The 23,932-nt window shown below is 41.7% G+C and overlaps 2 protein-coding genes across 2 annotated transcripts in view; one reads left to right on the top strand and one right to left on the bottom strand.

The window, feature by feature from the left end:
• Positions 1 to 116: 116 nt before the first annotated feature.
• On the top strand, positions 117 to 4,092 carry RPP38 (ribonuclease P/MRP subunit p38). The gene is made up of 2 exons (XM_074574583.1): positions 117 to 209; positions 3,043 to 4,092. Exon 2 carries the CDS (start codon positions 3,074 to 3,076, stop codon positions 3,923 to 3,925), a length of 852 nt encoding a protein of 283 aa, XP_074430684.1. The 5' UTR covers positions 117 to 209; positions 3,043 to 3,073; the 3' UTR covers positions 3,926 to 4,092.
• Positions 4,093 to 7,649: 3,557 nt separating this feature from the next.
• The window catches only part of NMT2 (N-myristoyltransferase 2), a 32,338-nt gene continuing 16,055 nt past the window's right edge, over positions 7,650 to 23,932 (bottom strand). Inside the window, exons 4-12 of the mRNA XM_074574582.1 lie at positions 21,271 to 21,389; positions 21,084 to 21,175; positions 20,861 to 20,977; positions 19,989 to 20,159; positions 18,744 to 18,852; positions 15,010 to 15,180; positions 13,053 to 13,220; positions 8,839 to 8,976; positions 7,650 to 8,636 (exon numbers count right to left, since the gene is read on the bottom strand). Coding sequence (XP_074430683.1) covers positions 8,616 to 8,636; positions 8,839 to 8,976; positions 13,053 to 13,220; positions 15,010 to 15,180; positions 18,744 to 18,852; positions 19,989 to 20,159; positions 20,861 to 20,977; positions 21,084 to 21,175; positions 21,271 to 21,389 — 1,106 coding nt within the window. The 3' untranslated portion in view covers positions 7,650 to 8,615. The remainder of the gene's footprint in view (positions 8,637 to 8,838; positions 8,977 to 13,052; positions 13,221 to 15,009; positions 15,181 to 18,743; positions 18,853 to 19,988; positions 20,160 to 20,860; positions 20,978 to 21,083; positions 21,176 to 21,270; positions 21,390 to 23,932) is intronic.

Here is a 23,932-nt window from a genome sequence, read left to right as displayed (position 1 = left end):
TCTGGCTGCCCTCCCTCCCTCGCCGCCCTCCGCCGGGCCAGCTCCGTAGCGGGAGGACCGGCTGAGGGCGGCCGGAGGGGGGCGGCCGTGCCGGCGCAGAGGCGGGCCCCGGGCAACGCTGAGGGGCGGAGCGGGGCCGGGCCACGCTGGGCGCCGACGCGCTGCGGCCGACTGCGTGTGCCCGGGGTCCGGCGGAGGCCTTGGCGGAGGTAGGGCTCGCCGACGGCGGGAGCGGGGCGGTTGTGGCCAGGGCTCTGCAGTCGGGCGGGGGAGACCGGTCCGCTCCCGCGGCGGCGGCAGCAGCCTGGGCCCGGCCCGGCCCGGCCCGCAGCGGCTCCGCGGGCGCGTATGGGCCCGGCGGCCGCGGGAGGCGGCGGGGCCCTGGCCCTCAGCGACCCGCCGGTGCCTTTTCCGCGCGTTCTGCTGGAGCCGCCGTTCATCGGGCCGTTCACCCCGCGGCCTTCGCCGCTTCCCGGAGCCGGCGGGGGGCGGGCGCGGAGGGAAGCGCTTGGCGGGACTCCCGAGGGGGGGGCGGCGTCTCCCGCTTTTCCTTCCGCAGGAAGCGGCTTGGGGAGCGGGGGGGTCGTGACGGTGGTGCCAGGTGGAAGAGTCGAGTCCGTCTTTTTTGTCCTCGTTGCTGTATTTCCTCCTATTCCTGCATGCTCGTTCTCCTCAGTAGTGCCCATTTTAAAAAGAGAAATTCAGTCTTTCAACTGTGAAATCTCTCTTGTTTTGTCTCCTTTTTTCATACACAAGTCTGTTGCTTACTTTGCTCGATACCCACTGTAAAAGGTCATCAGAGCATCCCTAATTGAAAGCTTTTAAAAATTATAGCCAAAAAATTTTATTTTTTTTTAGCCTGTCATAAGCTTCCATTTCTAACTCAGTCACACATAAGATTTCATAGAATCATAGAATCTTCATGGTTGGAAAGGACCTTTGAGATCAAGTCCAACCATACACACACCAAAAAAACCCAACCCCCCCCCCCCAAACAACCAACCTACAATCTGCCCTTCAGAGCATGCCCTGAAGTGCCACATCTAGACGTTTCTTAAACACCTCTAGGGATGGTGACTCAACCACCTCCCTGGGCAGGCTGTTCCAGGGCCTGACCACTCTTTCAGTAAAGTAGTTCTTCCTAATATCTAATCTAAACCTCCCCTGCCGCAACTTCAGACCATTTCCTCTGGTCCTGTCCTTATTCACCTGGGAGAAGAGGCCAACACCCACCTCTCTCCAACCTCCTTTCAGGTAGTTGTAGAGGGCAATGAGGTCTCCCCTCAGCCTCCTCTTCTCCAAGCTAAACATGCCCAGCTCCCTCAGCCTCTCCTCATATGACCGGGTCTCCAGAGCCCTCACCAGCCTGGTAGCTCTCCTCTGGACACGCTCCAGCACCTCAATGTCCCTCCTGTACAGAGGGGCCCAGAATTTCTAGCGGTCGTTTCCATTCTTTGCTTGTTTCCACTTTTTTGGTTGTTGCCACTGTGCTGGTAAGCCAAAGGGACTGGATACCTGCGTGGACGATAGCTCCATAAAGGGCTAATCAAACCAGTCGGCAGATCTCGGTCCATCTCGCATCCCTGAAGCACCCGCTCCGGGTGTTGGGAGCAGAGGGGAACAGGGGACCCTGCCCTCCCCAAACCGCTTCTCTGCTTCCTTGGCCTGGGTGGACCATCACCTGGGTGGCCCTGCAGGGCATTTCACAGGTTCTTCTGGGAGAAGGACACAGTGCTTTTTTGTTGTATTTTGAAATTTAGTCAGTTTTACTGCCCTCTGGAAATGACTTCCATGGTTTTGACTCTCATTGTGGATGACAGGTTCACAGTTCGCGTTGCATTGATACAGCTCCCTTCAATGGGTTTCTCTTGCTGGCTCCCAGATGAGGGTTTAACTGAGGGAAAATCCCTCTGGATCGATGTTGCTTTATGGCAGTACATATTCTTGGGGGAATTTCAGTGAAGATGGAGTTCGTCTTTTTTTTTTCTTTTTATATCAAGGTAGCTTGCTGCCAGTACACAGAGATCTGACTGGACTAGCAAAATGTTATTTTGTGAATGTCTAAAGGCTACTGCTCCAGAGACGTGCATAAACGCTATCCATATGCCTGCTTGGGCAACTAGGAAACAGGAGGGAGTCATGTCATATATTTCTCCTGATTTGAGCTCCTCTTAATCTGTAAGGTTGGCTGTGCAGCAATGAAGGTATTACTAGCTAGGCAAGGAGATGGTGAATAGTGACCCAAGCCAGGACTAGGGGGAGTGACTGGGTTACCAGGACTCGTAATCGGGCCTGCCGTCATGTCTTCACTGTTCCTCTGGACTAGATCAATCAGAGATAGAACAATTATCCTTTCTCTGCTCCTGTTTCATTTTTCTCATCCCTAAAGGCATGGTCTAGGTGCCACATGAGTAAAAGACCCCTTCTGGACTTCCTGGAGGCCTGTAGAGGATTGCCTTCCTTCACTGAAAGCATGCATTATAGAGTCTGTGGATTTCTATCATACCTTCTAAATGCAGACAAACACAAGACATGGATTAAAGAAGTAAAAGGCAAACTTAAAGTTTAAAAAATGCTAAATAAATTCAGGAACTTGGAGCTTGTTTCAAGTTGTGATTCTGGGGCGGGTGGGGGTGTCACACTTTAGGAATACTGCTACAATGCAGCTGCACAACAGTTAAAATTGAGTGGTCCTACAAGTTGTGGTTCTTTTTTGTTTTTAAATCTGTAATACCACCAGCTGCTTTTGTTCAGTTTTAGAAGGGTCTCTGGTCAGTGGTGTTACCTTGCTGTCCAGTCTGCTGGGTTTCTTTTTATTTATTTAGGAAGAAAAAAAAAAAAGGCAGCACAGCCTGTGGCTTGTGGGAGATTTGTTAAGGATTAGCACTGAGCAAATGGGAGGAGGGTGATAGTTGCCAGTATCCTTTTGAGATGTGATGTTTCTCTTCTGCATTCCCAAGAGAAGCTTCTGGTAATGATGTCCACAGCAAACAGTACAGTATTTCAACCAATGTTTACTTCACCTCTTTCTTCTCTTCACAGCTAGGGTGGCAAAACGCAAAGGAACCTCAGGATGTCTGTAATTCCACAAGGGACAGCAACACTTCGTAAAGCAAAGAAAATCACTGTAAAAACGAGTCTAGATAACCCCTTTGTTTTTCAGTGGAAAACTATAGATGGAGAAGATATGCATTTTATACTACAGACTTTAGAAGAAAGGATTAAGCATATTGGACTTAAAAAGATTGAGACTCCAAGAAAGAAAAAACGTTCCCTTACAAAAAACCAAATGGAAATAAAGTGTGATGCTAGCACCAATGAACTCCCGAAAGAAGAGGAAACAGAAGGCCATCGACAAAAAACAGGATGGACTGACATAAGTATCAGAAGACAGCTTGCTATTGGAGTTAATGAAGTTACAAAAGCATTGGAAAAAAATGAACTACTTCTCTTGCTGGTGTGCAAGTCTGCGAAACCTGCCATGATCACATCGCATCTTATTCAGCTGAGCGCAAGTCGAGCCACACCGGCAGGCCAAGTTCCCCGTCTCAGTGAAACAGTTGCGCCACTTCTTGGCTTAACATCTGCTTTAGCGCTAGGCTTTAAAAAGCAGTCTGACAAATTCACTGAAGCAGTAGAAGCAATAATTCCGAAGATACCAGCCTTGGAAGTGCCATGGTTTCAGTATAGAACTGAAGAATCTGTGGCTCATGCACATGCAGATTCTTCAGAAAGTCAGGAACCTGAGCAGCTTGCAGAGGCGCTGGGGGATGAGCTCACAAGCCAGAAGCGGAAGCGTAGGGAAAGCAGTCAGTTCGATCTTTCAAATGTAATTTTGCAGCCTTTGAAAATCAAGAAACTTGTTCCAAATCCAAATAAGATAAAGAAACCACCTCGCAAAAAGAAAAAAGCTTTTTCTGCATAACTGATTTTAGTTTGGTTTTTCATGCTAAACTGACTTTTTAAATGCAGTATGGAGTATAGCTTGAACTGAGCTATTTTGTTAGGCTTTACAGTGTACAAGGTGAACTTTATGTTGCATTCAGTTGAGGTACTTTCTCCTTTAATAAAAGAATATTGCTCAAACTTGGATGTGAGTCTTTACCTGGGATAGAAATTTCATTTGCAGCTGGAGATCACAGAGTTATAGTTGGTAACGAATATGCTGAAATCATTTAAGACACAGTAAGTACATCTTGGGAATTAACACAAAGCATTAAACAAACTTTGTATTTCTATACAGATGAACATGCTTCAAGCAAAATAGCTTTGAATTAAGTATAATTATTCAAACAAATCAATAGCAAAAGTGAAAGTTTATTTAAACAAAGGTCCATGCCAGCATAACTCTCTTTAAAGCTGGTTCAAGGCTTCTTTCAAGTAAACAGTGGTAACAGCACAGGCGCTTCCCTTTTAAACTTTCATGGTTTGCTTTGCTGAACAATAAACTTGTTTTGGTCAAGAATGTACGCAGACTTGGGTTCCACCTAATACCTTGACGGCTGCTATGCTGAAGGAAAAACTATTTAGATACAAAACAAACCAAATTTCTACTGCTACATTTTGGAAAAAAGACTTCTGTGTGGAAACTATTAATGCACATCCCATGAGAAGACGTAACCGAACCTAAACTCAATTTGATTTCTAAATGGGGTCTGAAATTATTTCCTAGGTAACTGAGATAAGCCATGTACTGTAGTATATAAAGTAGATGACAGTAGATGACCATTACAAGACAAAACATACCATGTAACTTTTGAGTTTCTTTTAGTTTTACTGAGGACTACAAGTAGTTTCCTAATGAGAGAGTTGCGTTGTAGGAAGGAAAGGGAATAGTGCTGCAATTCAGACAACCAAATCCAACAGCCTAGGAATTTACTTCGTGCTCTATATTTTAAGCAGAAGTCAGTACAGTACTGTAGAAGAAAGCATAAAATACTTTAAGGAACAACAGAGTAACTCAGTTAAAGCTGGAATTTACACATTGTAGTTTTTAGAAATTTGCTAATCCAGACTTCCAGTGCCATGAGATGGCTAATCTGTATTTTCAGTTTATTTAGAAGTGACCTTAGTTCATGATACCAACTATGAAGCGAGGCAGTAGCAATGATTCTGTAGTTACGATGCTCCCTGAAGTTTAAAAAACACTTAAGACATTTAATGCCAAAAATTCTGCCCTCCCTGACTGAGGGTGGCAAGAAGAGGTGAGGGTTTTTTTGCCTTGCTTTGTAGTCCTTCATGCATATCCTTTGCTTTGGCTTTTTGGATGCATAAAGCTTTGAAGGCATGCTAGAACTAGTGTATTTAATTCCCATGCTGGCTATCTGTAACATTTAAATCTTAGCCTTTAAACAGAGCATGAGGATTACTTTCGGTAAAGAACACAAGCACAGCAATCACCTTTCAAGCACCTTCCTGCCTGCCCAGGTCTATAGCTGTCTTTGGGGATTTGTGTCCCCGCCACAGATAAGCAGTTACTCTGGGAAAGAATTTACAGCAGATGTTTCAAAAGACTGGTGGGAAAGGTGGTGGCGTTAAGCCTGAAGTTTGCCGATCTTCGTGAAACCATTTATTAGGTTTATGAGGAGTCTTACCTGGTAGCTGCTCATAGCTCAAACCACAACAAAGCCTATTGCACAGACAGGTTCAACTCAGGAAACAACAGAAGAGCCTCTCCTGTTAAGCTGCTGACGGTGGCACACACAGAGATAATACCCTTTTGTTAAGTACCTGTTTAGGAAGCGACAAACTGTCCTATTGCATGGGTGGAGGCTGGGACACCTTCGAGATTCACATCTTCTTGAAGCTGTAATACTTCAGCGAAGTACTTGAGGTGAAGAGCACAGCTAGCCAGAAGGTTTCAGCACTCAAGAGAAGAGACTGTGTTGGATTACACAGCTGTTAGGCAACACACATGGGCTCAAGAACAGAACTTTCCAGGAACTGCCCCAACAACTCAGATGCCCGCTTCCCTCATGCTCTCTGTCCTGGTAAGTTTTCTGTCTCAGGTACAGTGTGCACAGCTTCTACAGGAAGCCACTCTGCCCTTTTTCCCCTCAGTTAACATGCAGCACGATCCAGAAAACAAGACAGAGATGTTTACCCCTCAGATTCAGAAGCAAATGGCACTGTTTCCCCAGTACGAGAGTGGCCACGCTTGTCCCTTCATGCGCAATTACCCCAAGATTAGAGCAGAAAGCCAGGCTGCAGGAAATCCATGTTCAAGTCTGTCTTCTGCCTAGTCTGTTTGGTCCCATTGTGGCCTCAACGCTTTTCCAAACAATAGTACTGGAGGATTTGCCTTCTGATTTTGGAGAAGGGAGGAGAAAAGAAAATGCCTGCCCACCATTTCTTCCACTTGCATTTTTGTGAGGGGAGGGAAGGCAGAGAACATGAGCCCATCATTCACCTAGCATTCAAGGCCACCCATCTGGATTACGGAGAGCTGGGCCGTGATCATTTCTTAGCAAAGAGGTACCTTAGCCATGAGGACAGAGCTAGGTCCTGCTGTCCCACCTCATGTTAGGCAGCAGCTGGGTAAGGACTGATGACGCTCTGCCTTTAGAGCCAAAGCAGAACACAATGAGCCCCTTGGTCAACTTCCTCATCCCAGGGGGCTCCAACACAAATGCCCAGCCATGAAGGCAGCTTTCTGCCTTTTGGGAGTTAAGAATTTAAGTCTTCGATGGAATTGAAATTAAATCCTTCTTGTTATCTCAGGTTATCACTACCATCGATTACATTTTCAGGCCTCGCACAGGGAGTGAAAGGTCCCTTGGCACCATCTCCTATGACTGCAATGAGCAGACAGGTCTCAGAGTGGCCAAAGTTGTAAAGCCCAACTCCACCATTAGATGTCTGCAAGATCTCCTTTGAAGCCTTTTTAAATTCATGAGGTCCCAAGCTGGTGCAGACCCAAGGGTCAGACAAACCACATTCAATCCCTTCCTTTGTCTGAAGGAGGTCGATCGAATGCTTTAATCACAGAGCTATAAGGCAATAAAGGAAAGTATTTACCACTGTCTCTCGGGCAGAATCCCCTCACCACAATTCAAAGGAAAAAGAAACCAAACCACAAACCCTTCACACACTGGAGGAGGAGTGGGAAGAAAGAAAAACCCCGCTGCTATAAGGAGGTGGGTAGGGCTATCAGTTATGAAGAACAGACAAATTTATCTTCATCTAAATTGATGTTTTCAGGTACAGAATTCAACTTTCAGCAAAATCTGCTGTCAAAATTACAGGCATGTTTAGAAGGAAAGTTTAGACATTTGCATTTCATGAGATATTCAAGTCACATTCAAAAGATGCTCACAGCACAGAGGCTTCACTACCACAATTTGGCACTTTCAGCTGTAACAGTTTCTTACTGCAGATTTTCTCGGTGCTCACGTTACTGCAGCATCCGTGAGCTGAAAGAACTGCTATCACATCTAGCTACAACGCTATGCTGGAATGCATATAAAGTGCTTCAGAAGCCGCTCTGGTTGCCGAGCATTCAGGAGGGAATTAAAACAGCTCCCCCCAATAACAAAGATCAGCCCTCTTACATTTCAGGAAGCGCAGTACAGAGACTTCCAAGGACTGAGGGTAGAGCATTTCTCTTTTGCTTACCAGCCACATATATAGCAAAACCTCTTGTTCCAAAGTCAGGATAAAAACACTACCAGGAACAATTTATGAATACGTATTTACACAAGATACTTTTCATTAGAATTACAGACTTCATAGGAAATCAAAGTAGACAAAGGAATATGTGCAATTTCGCAGAAGCGTTGAAAACATTCAAACTATAAATATCCTGATAGCACTACTAAAATTCTTAGTTTTACACACAGGCTGATGTTATTCTACTGAGGAAAAACTAAGGTTTTGTGCCACAACTGTAAATTAAGTACAGTAATGTATTATCATTCCGGCAACATAGATAACACCTGCACTGAACAGTGCGATACTGTTAAATCAATCCACTGATCTATTGAAGATCAAAGTACAAATCCGTATTTTTATTGATTTGGCAGCGTTGCTTATGGAGAAACAAATGCACTAGTTAAACCAGTACATTGTCATACTGCTCCAGTTACAAAAACATCCAGGACTTTCATAGAGCTACAAAGGTATCATACTTCATGATTTTCCCCCAAATGATGATATCCATGTGAAGTAAATAAGCAAAGATACTCAAGTTTGTATCCTTCATTCTGTTACACTGACAAACATACACCACCACTTAATAAATAGAAATGCAGCAGTTCATCCACATAATAGCAAATATTTTTGTACCCTAATCCACCACTGAAGTTCAGTTTGTACAAAACAGTCTTTTCTACAGAGTGGAAAAAAAATACCTTCCTCTCATCAAGGTGCAAGCTAAGCTTTGAAACTTAAATGAATGTGCTTTTATTCTTTTCATGGACAATAAAAGAGTTTCACGGACCTTCTGAGCTATCTGAAAATTTGGTCACGTATGGATGTCTTCATTGTTCAGGTTTAATGGACTATTTCAGTATCACTGACGTTGTGCTTTTACTCCTCTTGAACAATACCGTTCCAAGAGTTATGGAGATCAAATTAACTCAAACGATGACTTCAGAGTTCTAGAAACATAAATGTCCTCATTGTAATACAAGACCAACCTAAAGGAAGGATAAAAACATAATATTTTAGTTCAAGTATGGCAATAAATCTTGGCATCATTAGTTTTCTGCACCTCAATTATGGATCTTAAATATGACTAATTAAAAAAGGTATTCTAAAAGTTCTGCCCATTTTGGCCAGTGTAGATTAATGAAGCATTACAGCTAACAGAATTCAGAAGATCTCTTTTTTCTCCCTTACCTTTTCGGATTCCATGCCAGGACACCTCCAGTTGTACAAATAATACTGCAAATTTCCATCTCCAATCCCAAACTTGAGTTTTTCCAGGAATGTTTTGTTTTCCATTAAGTCTAGTGCATTGAACACATCAAATCCTTTCTGGCAACAGCAAAACATTTTTTTAAATTTTACTTTTTAAAGTTTCAAATGACGCACAAATGATACTTTACGCAGTGGCATACAATATCCAAGAGTCCAGGCTAATTAAGAGGAAAAAAAGACAAGGGAATAAATCTTGCCTTTTAATTAGGTACACACACAAAGAAATTTTCCCAATACAAAGTGAAGTATAAAGCACAACTTTGCTTGAAGATTACCTCTAAAAATGTAGGAATTTCAAAGCCACTTTCAGGGCTAAAGGTCTGAGGAGTCCCTAAAGCATTATCCATTATTTTATCCTTATAGAGATGCGTTTTTTACAGTCACATACAGTGTTTTGACACACATCACCTATTCCAGCTAAAGCTGCATAAATACAGCTTATGGTGTTTTTCAGCTCATTATCATTCTGTTAATGATAAACACTGTATTTTTGTGATTTAGTCCTTTTCTGAAATGCCATTGTCTATAGAACTCCACACTCTCACGTGTTACCTTCCCTCCCATGTTCACGCACCCTCTACCAACTCCATCAGCCTCCCAAATTCACCACTCAAAGAGCCATTCTGCTCTCAGAAGAGCCACATAGCTGAATTAGCCTCAGGGTTTTGTGCAGCAACACAAACATACTCATCAAATCCCAACTCACTTAACAAGCAACATAAAACCAAGGTCAGTTAAGTCGGCGCAGTGACAATCGTCATGTATGAATAGCTGACTTTGCTTGGGGGTCTGGATATAGAAGTCCATTTATTTGCAATTAACCGCAAAGGCAGTCTTGACCTAAGATCTTGAAGTCTTAACAGCACAAAGGCAGTGTGCCAGCAGGACTTTCTAGACTCTAAGATAAAAATAAGTTACAAAACAATAATGTTGTTACTTAAGCTCAAGAAGATGGTAAGGAACGTTCTTTACTCAGTATAAAAACTGGATGTATTTTTTCTTTTTCTTTTAAATAAGCATGCCATATTAGGCAAAAAGGGGGCTGAAGAAAAAGAGCTTTTTAAGGTCTCCATCAGTTTAGGACTACTTAAAAGAAAGTGAAAAAGCACAGACAGCGAGTTTCATAAGGTTCCCCACTACCTTACACAAAGATCATTCTGTGTGCAGATGAAGCTATGCTAAGTTAAGTTTGCTGTGAAAAACACACAGAAACAAGATAAATAAGGTGGCAATGATTTGGCACCTGGCATCTAAAGTAGTACATTTTTAAATACTCCAAGTTAGTAATAGACAATAACAGAAGTTTCAGAAGGCAGGAAGGGAAGCAGGGGAGAATAGAGACACACACTGTAGGTACAGACACACTAATGAAGTCCTGTAATTAAGCACTCAAAATTCAAGTAAATGATAAAGTCTACAGATGTAGTTTTAATTCAGAATCTAAACATCAGCAGATTAGGTTCAGGTTAATATCTTCTGAGAGGTAAAAAAAAGTTCCTCGTCAAAGATAGCTGCTCCACAGCTCTGCCAGACCATTAGAGCAGATTCAGAAGTGAGCTTCTTCCCTGTTCATAAGCTCTCTCCTGTTCTAGATCTAGAAACTTAGTGTCAGCTCCAACAATAAAATATGCAGCGTTTGGGGGAGACTGTCCTGCTGCAAAATCTCACTCTCTCCATGCAGAATGTATGGAACCTAAGTGTGTAACTCCAAATTTTGGGTTTTGCTTTCAAGGTCGGCCATTTTGTCCTATAATTGCCAAGATTTTACTAGACTTAGTTCTACCCTAATTTTATATACTGTGGTATGAAGATAAAACTTAAACTGACAACATTAAACTGACATGCAAACCCTGAAAGCAATTGGCTGAGTTGAAGTCGTACCTCCAAAACGCATTTTTTGGGAGTAAAAGTACAGAAGGGACTGTGGTGGGTTGTCCCCAGCCAAGAGCCAAACACCCGCCCAGCCTTTTGCTCACTCCTCTCCCATGGGATGGGGGGAAAATAGAAAGAAGGCAAGATGACTTGTGAATTGAAATAATGACCGTTTAATAGAGAGAGGAATAGCTGCATGCACAAGCAAATTGCAGAGCACGTCATCATATGGTATGGAATGTCCCTTTGGTCAGATGGGGTCAGCTGTCCTGGCTGTGTCCCCTCCCAACTTCTTGCTCACCCTCAGCCTACTCACTGGGACTGAGAGAGAAAGCCCTGAGGCTGTGCAAGCACCTTTCAGCAACTGCAAAAGCACTGGTGTGTTTTCATCCCTGGTTTAGTCACAAATACAAAGCACAGCACCATATGGGCTGCTAGGAAGAAAGTTAACTCCATCCCAGCCAGATCCAGTACATTTGTAAACAAAAAGCAGTGAACAGGAGTGCACTTATCATTACTCTTCCCTTGACTCACCTCTCCCCATCTACAAGGCCAAGTGCCAGATCTGCAAATATAATTAGGCATCTAATGATGCAGACAGGCCCATCAGTTACTTTAGAAATCCACAAACATGTAAAACCCAGTATTCTAATTATATGATGATCCATTTAAAATAAAAGAAACGCATGTCACATTCAGAGAGAAATGCAGACAGGGGAAGGTGCAAAGCCTTGCAGTTAGACACGTAACTGCTTTCTTTCCTGCTCCATCCATGGCCTGGTGAATGGCCAGCCACTCAGCTCCCTATGCCACCCTTCAAACAGAGGCCGATGTTTATTCCTTTTTTCACTTTGACTTTTAAGAATAAGTAGTACCACTTCTGAGGGTGGTAACCACTTCTGAAAATTATACTAGCTACCTTCCTGTATCTTCATTTATCTTAATACCTTTCAAAGGCTGTCTCTGAACTTCCTTTGGTATTATTTTGGAGCCTGAATAATGGGGTTCTATATTCCCCATCACTATCCGGGAGTTTTCCTTGCCAAATAGTTCTTCAACTCAATACTGCTCATAGCTCAAGAAGCCTCAGCAAGCAGTTCCAGTCACAGGTATCAGCCCAGCTACAGTGCTGCAGGAACACGGCTGAGACACACAAGTTGAAGACTACGTGGCTGCTTTCATGTAGCCTGAAGTCTCAACAGATACAGCCTTTGCAGACCATCACTGGCTTCATACAGGATCAACATAGAAATCCCTGTGCCACATGCAGCGCAGATGGCTCCAAACACGGTGGCTGGAGCACAGCTAACATTTGCTTGCACTGAGCACTCATCTGGTAGGTGTAATACCACAAGCAGTGCGGCAGCAACAGTTCTGCTGGGAAGGGCAAGCTTCAAGCATGAGCAGCAGAAAACATGCCTGTGCTCTGCAGTGTGTTGGGAATGGTTGCTAGAATGGATACCATGGACTGGATGACCCTGAAGGGCTAAACAGGTCTCTGAGAATTCATTCAGAGTGGTGGGATGTGCATCACCTGCACATCTCCGTACCACAGACTACATTGCCATGGGTGTTTGCACTGCACTCCCACAAAACCCCGATGATTAAGGGCTGAGCGTTGGTTTTTCATCAGACAGCACTAAACTCTTACAATTCTTATGTTTAAAAACTTCATTTATAGTCTCTTCCCTTCCATTCACCTAAACCATCTATCAGTGTAATTCCATGCGTGAAGGTGCTTAAAAGCTACAACAGGACAACATCTACAGAGCTTTACAGGCAGCAATTAGTAACAAGATAAAACGATAAAGCTTCCACAAATAAACTTCCACATTTTATAGAAATCAAAAATAGTTTAAACAAACAAACAAAATTTATTTAATAGAACTTATTCACTCATCCCCAAGGGAAACTATTTTAGTGATACTTTCCATCCTGCTAGTACTTAGTGAATATGGTCATCGGTCTGCTCTTGGATGTTTACACAGCTCAAGCTATTGCAAACACTTGATCTTCATGAATTTGTAATTCCCTACCATCACTCCAAGTAAAAAAGGAAAAACAAGCATAGTGTTTTACATTTATAGATAGATAGACAGATAGATAGATAGTATATATCATCAACTGTACTCTGTGCTCTAGACAGTAAAAGAAAACAGAATGCAACAGCATGGATAGATTGCTGCCAGTTCTTACCTTGTCACCACTCCAAGAATCCTTTTTTGAAAGAAGCAGAAAAAAAAACAACCCACACAACTTACCAATTTAGCTATAATGAGCGCATCATTCATTAAGTCCAAGAGGGGGGTCTCTGTATGAATATTGTAAAAGGAATAGGCAGCTTTGAGACTTTTATGAACAGGATGGTGCATCACTGTTGAAGGTAATGTGTAGAAACTCAGGAAGTCTGTTAAAATACCATTTGAGCCCTAAAAAAAAAAAAGTCAATTAATTAAGAAGTGACTGCTCAGTTATTATTTAGGCTAACATGGCAGTTCTATAGAGACTAAATAATAAATGCAGCACTGTTTTGCACACCGCAAGTATTGCAGTATAACAGGTAACCTTGGCTAAGATTTCAAGAAACTGAATTCTTGCCAAGGATGTATCTATACATCAAAGCGACACTGAAGCCCAAAATGGTCACTTCAGAAAAGGAAACAAACATTTAGGTTTTTTTAGTCTATTACACCAATAACATTTTGACAATCAATTGCCAAAGCATTTCAATTTGTTTCTTAAACTTAGCCTGCTATAAACAAAGCTAACAGAGTACACTTCCAAAAAAAGCACAGAAGTTTTTTCCCAATTGAACGTATTTTTAAAAGAGTATTTTTAATTCTGACAAAGCTCACATTGAGGAATAATTTTTTCAACTTTCTAAAACCAGAAAAAACCACAAAACTGCTGGTACACAAAGCATATTCAAATCAGCTATAGTGATTATTAAGCAAGAAGCACAATCCATTTGCTACACAACAGTGCTAAATCACATTTAAGTTCTGCTAAGACCAGTAGTCATCAAAAAAGGTACTTGTACAGAAATCTAAAGTATCCTACATAAACTTTCTCAGTATTTCACGCACCTAATGATGTTTAACCATCTTCAAGAGTGCAGATCAGTAGGAAATGGGAAATAATTATTACATGGGTTATGACTGACATGCTGAGCACAAAAAACTACCCAGATTTTCACTCCTCCTATTCCGATTGGGTCTCCTGATATCCCAAAGAAGATAAGGCAAAGGAGACACATAAAGGCTTCTTGCTTGTTTAATTTTGAATGACTGGTGCCCACTATTTTGAGCTCAATGAAAGACATCACAATGATCCTTAAATTCATAGTACTTCTACAGTAAAAAGTAAAAGAGTTGAACCCATCACATGTAAAAAAGCTATTGTCTTAGAGCAGGTACAGATTCTGTAGTAAACTAACAACAAATAACAGAAAAGCTATCAAGTCACTCACTACATTCAGTAAGGCTGATGAAAATATTAATTCAGGAATTATGCAGAGTATTTTAAGGTTTTAGCTCTGCACATCACAAAGATGACTTAAAAATCTGACACTAACTTCTCCAGGTCACACAGGTCTTAAAAGATTTTAAGCACTAACAAACCTGCGTTTTGTATAGTGAAAAACTAGTTCAAGAGACAGTGTAAGACAAGTTAGTAAAGACCGCGCTGTTCAGGTAAAATGGCACTGTCGGTGGCACTCTCATGCTGATCCTGGTGCTTCTGGACTCTTGTGTAGGCTTCAACTCACCAGCAAAGCTAAAAACCAATGCAGGGGGGAGAAAGAAGGAGGGACAATAAACCACAGAAGAGCCCAATGAGCACTAGACCCACTGCAAAGTAAGTAGGAAGCTAAGCTTGGACAATGACAACCGATGAGCCAGACCTCTCATCTCCAGCAGCACTAATTCAGCTGAGACTCCTGCACACATTCAGGTTGCAGTGTGGGAACACTGTGATATTTTGATATTTCAAAATTCTTCTTTAAAATATCCTGTTATAAGAGCACTGCAGTTTATCACAACCAAACATTTTCTTACTAACACAATGCTATACCAAGAACAAAGCTTGGAATCATGATGTCAAATTCCACCTATAGCACACATTTTCATACTATCCGCATTTCAAAAATTTGAAGCTGATGTGATCTTTTGTAAGTAGCATTCACATAGACATTCATGAAGTAATTAGGACATGTTTTACCTCTACTACGTAAGTGTCAATAATGTGATCCCGAGGCAGGAACCAGTGGGCTACCTCTTCTTCATCCATCACAGGAGCAAGATTAAACTGTTTCAAGTAAGTGTTGATTAATTCTTGTACTGCTTTAGTATCCTTTTGTTCCATTGGTCTCAAACCTGAAGTCTTTGTGGCCTTATTGTAACAAAAGAAAAATAAATGTTAAGATATGAAAGGAAAACTGCATACGCAGCAAAGGCTGAAAGTAGGTTGCAGAGTCACTCCACTTGCTATAAAGCATTCATTATTAGCCTACTTTACCCAGCCACCTAATTCATTATGCTATTTCACAAACGGCTCTCAATCAGAATTCCCTCTCTTCTAATTACTGAGACTGTCTGGGGCACTTCAATCTTTATATTTCATTATTGAAACAACTTCATTTCTCCAGAGAAAGAGATACCATTGCCAACAGCCTAGACTTCACGCATTTTGTATTATTGTTTGGGTTTTTTTTAGGTCAGTATTTCTGATCTTCTTTGAAACTACCTAGGGCCCAGACACAGAAACAAAAAAAAAATAAAGCAACTTGCATATCAGAAGTTAATCTGAAGACAAGAACACTTGCAATTCAAACTTAAGAAAATTACAGTCAAGTTATAAACCAAAGTCAGCTGATAAAGTTTAATTAGAAATATTTAAAAAATAAATTCCACCTGTTCTTAACACTTGCAAACTCCCTTGCTAACTCAACTTTCTATACAGGCACAACTGTTGTTCTGTTAACAAGAAAGCTTCTCATAACTTACAGCTGCCTGAAATTAAACCACTACAGTACTATAACAAAAAGTTAGTTATTTGACTTTAAACATCAGAAGAGGAAAAAATTGCTTTCTAGTACTATGCAACTAATGTTTAAACAAGTAAAGGTGATTAAAGTTTTCTCTCCAGCTTTTGTTAGCTTTCCTGAGTATTTCCTTTTAAGAAGACTAAGGCTTGCTCTCTTCAGAGCTCATTTATCCCGCTTCATCTGTCTGAGATACATATTTGGGCACGTATCACATTAATCAGCAAAGTCAATTGCAAGAGCAGCCAGGTAGAGACTTGATTACTGGAAGCCTGAAATTAGTGTAGCTGATTATGCTCTGCTCAAAAGGAGTTATTCTGGGGGAGGTATTTATTCCCATACTCTAGGAGTCAGCAGGCAGATGAAAAATGGAGGCACGTTTTGCCACAGCTGTGGCGTGTGTATTACATTTCAGTCTTCCTGCTTTCCTGAGCAGCCTGGGACTACGGTTTGCCTACACAACAGCACGTCATCTAGATTTTTAAATGCCCTGGATTCACAGGGGTATTCACCTGACTCATCAACACGATGCTTCCTATGCCGTATTTCATTCATAACCTCCTTATGAAGTACAACATGAAAAGTTAATTTCAGCTCCCTCCAAACCTTCGGTCCCTCTTCGAAAGCCATACACTGGAGCAGGATGGGAGGAAAAGCAGCTGGGCTGGAACATCTTTATCCCCCAGCAGCGCTCAGAATGGCCACCGGTAAATTATTATTTGCATCCCCAGAAGTAAGGGAAAGTGTACAGAATGGGGCTAAAATTTGTTTCTCTGTTCCATACATCAAGCTGCACTGGGCATATATTCATGTGAGTATCCTGGCTCAGAATCTCAACCAGTCAGGGAAAAACATACAGAGATACAAGTGTTCTGTCCTTATTCTAAACACAGCAAAAATTTACCTCTTTCAGAAAACTCCTTGCTCAAGAGATTGAACACTTAGGAAAAAAAACCAAACAACCGCCCTCTATTTTTTATATCTACAGGTACATGCACAAGCACAGCCTTCAGTGAGGGTGGTATTTATTAATTACAGTATTTATTATTTCTGAAAACCTTTTTAATTCAGACTGTTCAAGTGATTAAGAATGATTAATACCTCTTAAAGGGAGATGAGCTCCCAGTGGCAATGTCATTCCAAGGACTCTAAGAAAGAGGTTAGAATGCAAGAAACAATGTTTGGTGCTGAGGGACAGGACGGTGTGGCTTGAATGAACCAATCTGTGTGACAGTACTGTTTGTGATAACAACCTGAAACTGAGGATCCTCAACAGCATTTAAACCCTTTATTAGGAAAAAAAACCCCTCCAATAAAACCCAAAGCACAATATCTAAAGAGAAAACATTAGCATAAAGATTAAATCTTAATTTTCCATAGGAGAAGCTCCCAAGTCTAATCTAAAAATAAACCAACAGCTGAGGCATATGGACTTCTACGTCACTTAGTTTTAAAAGCCCCTATTTTCTGTCTGCACACCTCTGTACAGTATGTTTGCCTTAGCTATATTTTATGAGCGAGATATGATGTATGCTCTGTTTTCTATAATTTATTTTTCTGTTGAAACTCGGGTTTTACAACAAAGGAAGATGATCAAGGTACAACTGCTGTTGTTTCTAATGATTCTCTGTACTGTACTGTAAGTAAGATCCTTATTCTTTAAACTATTCTTTTCCTGTGTTGTTTCCATGAGAAACAGCACTAGAGTTGCCACCAAAACCTATATTTGAAATTGTCTACTGCACTTTTTTAGACTATAAAAAAATATCTTCAAGATTTGATGAAAGCTATATTTAGCTCATCAAGATTAAAACCTAATTAATTTGGTTATTAATTCTTAAGCTCTGAAAACTGCTGCCCTGCACGCAAGGGAGAACGTGCATGTGCAGGCACGGGTAGCATGCAGGCAGCACAGGAAACGAGTCTCTCCGACAGCAGCAGGAGTTTGGATCACGCCATGGCACGTGCTTTATACTAAGGAGTGCTTAGTGTTTACTCAAATATATAAGTAGCAAGAGAGCCCACAGCATCAAGCTAAATAAAACCAACAGGCACAATTCTCTCAAGTCAGATAAATCATTACGAAGTACTACGGGTAAGGTAAAAAAAGGATTTTTTTAACCAAAAGGGAGGGTTTGTGTAAATAAAAAAAGGTTTACTGATACGGTACAGGTAAAGGATATTCTGCAGTCCCTCCAAATTGAAAGGTAGCTTTTACAAGCAAAGAAATTGTTTTAAATCATAAAGCTTAGACTGGCTTCTATAGGCTGTTAATTACAGCAATGAGATTTTTTTAATAGTACATCTCAGATAGTAGTAGACTTGCCCTGTCACGAAAATGCATCTTAAGGCTTTTTACCAGCCTATTAGCTGCAAATGTGAGAAAAAATATTTTTAACTAACCGAGCTATTCAACAACATTCTCTGACAGAACAGAAAAAGCTGTGAATTAGAGTGGGATCAACAATCCCACTGTGATCAAACAACTTTCTGATGGACGTCCCTGAGAATTTTAAGACATGAACAGTTAATTTTCTGTTCCAGTAATCCTTTATCAGATTAATCATACCAAGAATATATCATACCTTATGCATCTTCAACTCAATCCCCCATGTTTATGAAGTCAACATTTCTGTTTTGGTTTTGTTTGTTGATGTTGTTGGGTTTTTTGTTTTGTTTAAGGCTTTTAGGTCAAAATTTATATTTTCTTCATATACAGATCTACATTTCAACAAATAGTCTCTTCTGTTTAGTATAGCCCTTAAGGTCTTTTTCATCAACCAGATTTTTTTTTTTAATGTCCTGCACGCACTGCCTTTCCAAACAAAAGCCTGTGTTGTCAGAGACAGATGGAAGGTTATTTTGGGCCTCACAGTAACTGTGGGGATTCTCTAGAAGTCATATTGCTTACATCAGGAAGTCTGTAGAGCTTCATTGTTCTTTGTAGAGTCATGTTTCTACTCAAATGTGAAAATTTCACCTCCACCAATTTTCTGGGATTCAGTGATCGATGCCAATACCTGGAAACAGAATTAATAATGACAACTAATAGTATTTTAAATGTCAGCTTTACTTGCATCCATTTCCCTATTTTCTCGCATTGCTCATTCTCCTCTCCAAATTTGTTTCTAAGTAAGCCCATACTATGTCTGCAAGAAGCCTGAGCAACAAAAGATAAGGAAAAGCTAGATCCAAGCAATAGCTTTTAAACAGGCCTGCTATCACCACATTTTGAATCTAAGCAAATGCTTTTTATTAGAGAATGAGTAATAACAAGGGTTAAACATTTTAATCCTTGCCACAGCCCTGACAATCTCGCCATATTTACATGGTAACGCTTATTTTCTTGTCTAAGCAGTGTGTTGAAGGAGATCTTCTCTTCCTAGGACATCATTGTGCAACAGAACTGGTTACTCTAACAAAGCATGGATTATTTTTTTTCCCCCCATCCTTCCTTACAGAAATTTACAGGATCTTTGGTGTTGATGCATACAGACACAATTTCAAATCAAGAAGTGCCCTGTCCTCCAGAAGGATAGACAACTGAACTAATACTGCTGGAACTGAACTTTTCCCAGTAGAAATAAAATCCATTCCAATCAAATGAAATTATACTTGATTACATACAACTCTTCTCACATGATAGTTTTCCCCATTTTTATCAAATGGCAATCGAGACCTTTCTCCAGGAAAGATAAAAGTATTTCAAAAAAGCAAATCATACAATTCCCAGAAATGTTCTGCCATTTTTGGCAAATGGCCAGGTCAACAGGGAAGCGTCCCAGCAAGGGAACAGGCCACTTGAAAAACACAGGTATACAATGTTGTCATTGCTAGTATGGCTTCCACCAGAAGGTCAACAGAAACACCTATTAGTCTATTTGGGGTACAATAAACAAACCCAAACTTAGATCTTAGTCTGAGAAGCTGTTTTATCCAAGGCACTGGCAGGGAAGGAGGAAAAAAAAATAAAAATAAAGAAAATAGAACCAAAAAAACCCACCCTGACAAACCCTCAGGCCTTCAGGTTAGTCAAGGCCACAACATTTAATTTCTTTGAATATTATGCTTTTGTTGTTTCTCGGAAATTACATGAAATGTTCTTTAAAGTGACTGCTATAGGAACCGATATTATTATGAACATCACCTAGGTTACCTGCAAGTGGCCACAGGTTTGGGGAGTACCACTCCAGCAGTGTAAACAGCCTGAAAAATTCCTTCCAGGTTTACTCTTCTGGTTATTTCCCGAATCAGTACAGGTGCTACCCGTTTAGATCTCAGTTTCTTATGAACACACAAAAAATTGATTTCTACCATTTTCTTCACACTAAAAGGACATTAAATAGTGGAAAATTAAAAAGAATTGCACATTGCATATTTTTATTTGCATTACAGTAGTTTTCCACGTTGTGACAGAAGAATTTGAGGAAAAAATAAATTCGCCTGTGACAAGTACATCTGCAACAAATACTCATCTATCATATTGCGACTGCAATGGCAAATTGTGCAATACGCAAGCTTTGTCTAAGGTGCTTGCAACACTCCTTTGTCAGAGCTCTATCGAGACTTAACCAATTGCCTTACTGTAAGATGCAGAACGGCACCCAAGCGCATGCCACACGCTATCGTAATGCTTCACGATTGACAGCGTATGAAGACGTGGCCGAGAAAGTCCATCTGACCGACTATCCTTTAAATACTTTCCAGTAGGGGCAGAAAATGCTATGTCATTGTCTGTATTGTCCATCAGTAAGAAAATTCCTTAAATATGTATTACTGGTCTTCATTGTAAGGAGCCCACAAGCTTTTTTTTTTTTGGGGGGGGGGGGGGGGAGGGAGGAGGGAAGGGGGAGAGGGAAAGGAGTGAAAAAAAAAAAGTCTCTGCTACATACACAGGATTCTTCTGACTCTTTATGGTCAGTAAGCCTCCTTCTCTCTTTTTAAGTTCTCTACAGCAATGGATACCAGTTTACGATTTGTTTTACGGTGTTATTCTTTTACAAATACAAAAGTAATGGTGCATTTTACCTGTCATAAATACGAATATTTGCAGGAATGGCACTTATGAATCCTACCAGTTTTTTGTTTGAAGACACTCTAACCCCACAGTGCCATTGGGGTAACCAGCCCGGAGGACGTAGTGCCCTAGAATTGATGACAGAAATAATTACAAATTACTGCCTAAGAAGATGTAATAAAAACACCCTTCTTTGCACTCCAGCCAGAGCAGAATGTGGAACTTGCTACTCACCACAGAAGAAATTCAGGTGAATAATCAAACCTAAACATATTATCATCATCTTCTACGTAATTCTCATTTAACAGCGTGTATAACTCCTTCAGCTGAAAACACACAAAAAAATCCACAATTTATCCACACATATCAATCGGAATAAACTTCAATGATTTTAGGTACATATAAAAATTGTTTTACTTACAACTTCAGCATTGCTAAGATCCAATGTGTCCCACATAAAACCCTGTGGCAAAGAATATGGCTCTAAGCGGACATTGTCCTTATCTGGTTCAATTGCACCATGTGAAGTTATAACTTCATCTTTTAAAGGAAGGGGAAAAAAAAAAAGAGAACAGTTACATTGCTAGCTTCCTGATAGTTCTCAAAACTGCATCATAATTATGTGATAGGAATGTGAAGCTTTTAAAAAATGCTGAAAAAAAATAATATTATTAGCTTATACTACTTCTCATTCTCACAGATTGCATTCAGACTAACAACTACCTCATCAGAATATCTAAAGATATGCACAGAACTCTCTATCTTGACTGATATCCACAGAACAGCAATTTATCAGCACATGCACAGCATTTAGCCAGCCATGAGATCAACGGTCTCATCATGAGAAACACGTTGTACTCACAGCTAACAAGCTATGGCTCGGATCCTGTTCACCGCTGACTTGAACAGACCTGAACTCAACAGGATTACTCAGGAGCAGTGCCATGGCAAAGCTACCGCATTTAAGGCATGCTGGTGAAATGTGAAACTTGTTCCCAAAATCCTACATGAAAGCGGGCTTTATTCTACTCCCTTACTTTACAACTCTGGTCACTCAGTATATAGCTATAAACAGAAGCTGTTGCTCTTCTATGGAGCAGCATCTGCCAAATCATAGAATCATTTAGGTTGGAAAAGACCATTAAGATCATCGAGTCCAACCATTAACCTAACACTGCCAAGTCCACCACTAAAACACATCCCTAAGTGCCACATCTACACGTCTTCTAAATACATCCAGGGATGGTGACTCAACCACTTCCCTGGGCAGCCTGTTCCAATGCTTGATAACCCTTTCAGTGAAGAAATTTTTCCTAATAGCCAATCTAAACCTCCCCTGATCCAACTTGAGGCCATTTTGTCTCATCCTATCATTTGTTACTTGGGAGAAGAGACCAACCCGCACCTCGCTACAACCTCCTTTCAGGTAGTTGTAGAGGGCAATAAGGCCTCCCCTCAGCCTCCTTTTCTCCAGACTGAATAACCCCAGCTCCCTCAGCCACTCCTCTTAAGACTCGTTCTCCAGATCCCTCACCAGCTTCTTGCTCTTCTCTGGACCTGCTCCAGCACCTCAATGTCTTTCTTGTAGTGAGGGGCCCAAAACTGAACAGAGTATTCAAGGTGCAGTCTTACCAGTTCCGAGTACAGAGGGACAATCACCTCCCTAGTCCTGCTGGCCACACTATTTCTGATACAAGCCAGGATGCTGTTGGCCGCCTTGGCCACCTGGGCACACTGTTGGCTCATATTCAGCCAGTTGTTGACCAACACCCCCAGGTCCTTTTCCACCAGACAGCTCTCCAGCCACTCTTCCCCAAGCCTGTAGCACTGCACGGGGTTGTTGTGACCCAAATGCAGGACCCGGCACTTGGCCTTGTTGAACCTCAAACCACCGGCCTCAGCCCATCAATGCAGCCTGTCCAGATCCCTCTGTAGAGCCTTCCTACCCTCAGGCAGATCAACACTCCTGCCCAACTTGGTGTCATCTGCAAATTTACTGAGGGTGCTCTTGATCCCCTCGTCCAGATCATTGATAAAGAACCGTCCCCAGTACTGAGCCCTGGGGAACACCACTTGTGACCAGCCACCAACTGGATTTAACTTCATTCGCCACCACTCTTTGGGCCCAGCCATCCAGCCAGTTTTTCACCCAGTGAAGAGTACATCCATCCAAGCCATGAGCAGTCAGTTTCTCCAGGAAAATGCTGGAGAAAGTGGTGTCAAAGGGTTTAGTAAAAGTCTAGGCAGACAACATCCACAGCCTTTCCCTCATTCACTATGCTGGTCACCTTGTCACAGAAGGAGATCAGGTTAGTTAAACAGGACCTCAAGATGATCTGCTCTATAACCTTCCCCAGCACCAAGGCCAGATTGACAGGCCTGCAGTTCCCTGGATCCTCCTTCCAGCCCTTCTTGTAGATGGGCGTCACATTCGCTAGCCTGTGATCAACTGGGACCTCCCTGGTTTGCCAGAACTGCTGACAAATGATGGGAAGTGGATTGGTGAGCACTTCCACCAGCTCCCTCAGTACCTTTGGGTGTATCCCATCTGGCCCCATAGACTTGTGTGTGTCTAAGTGGTGTAGCAGGTCGCTAACCATTTCCTCTTGCATTATGTGGGCTTCATTCTGCTCCCCATTCCCTGTCTTCCAGCTCAGGGGACTGGGTAGCTGGAGAACAACTGGTCCTAATGCCAAAGAAGGCATTAAGTACTTCAGCCTTTTCCTCATCCTTGGTCAGTATGTTTCCCCCTGCATCAAATAAAGGATGGAGATTCTCCTTAGCCCTCTTTTTGTTGCTAATGTATTTAAAGAAACATTTTTTTATTGTCTTTTACGGCTATAGCTCGCTTAAGTTCTGATTGGGCTTTGGCCCTTCTAATTTTCTCCGATAACCTCATGTCATTCTTGTAGTTGCCTGCCCCTTCTTCCAAAGTCCATAAACTCTCTTTTTTTCCTGAGTTCTAGACAAAGCTCTCTGTTCAACCAGGCTGGTCTTCCTCCCCGCCAGCTCATCTTTTGGCACATGAGGTGGCCAGCCTGCTCCTGAGCCTTTAAGACTTCCTTCTTGAAGAATGTCCAGCC

This window comes from Larus michahellis, chromosome 2 (assembly GCF_964199755.1).
Source record: "Larus michahellis chromosome 2, bLarMic1.1, whole genome shotgun sequence".
In the NCBI taxonomy this organism is placed as follows: Eukaryota; Metazoa; Chordata; class Aves; order Charadriiformes; family Laridae; genus Larus; species Larus michahellis.
Note: the sequence above shows the minus strand (reverse complement) of the source record. Positions and strands in the feature narration are given on the sequence as shown.

Bases quoted from the DNA above. Each gene is read 5' to 3' on its own strand.
- RPP38 (XM_074574583.1), top strand. From the start codon at position 3,074: ATGTCTGTAATTCCACAAGGGACAGCAACACTTCGTAAAGCAAAGAAA.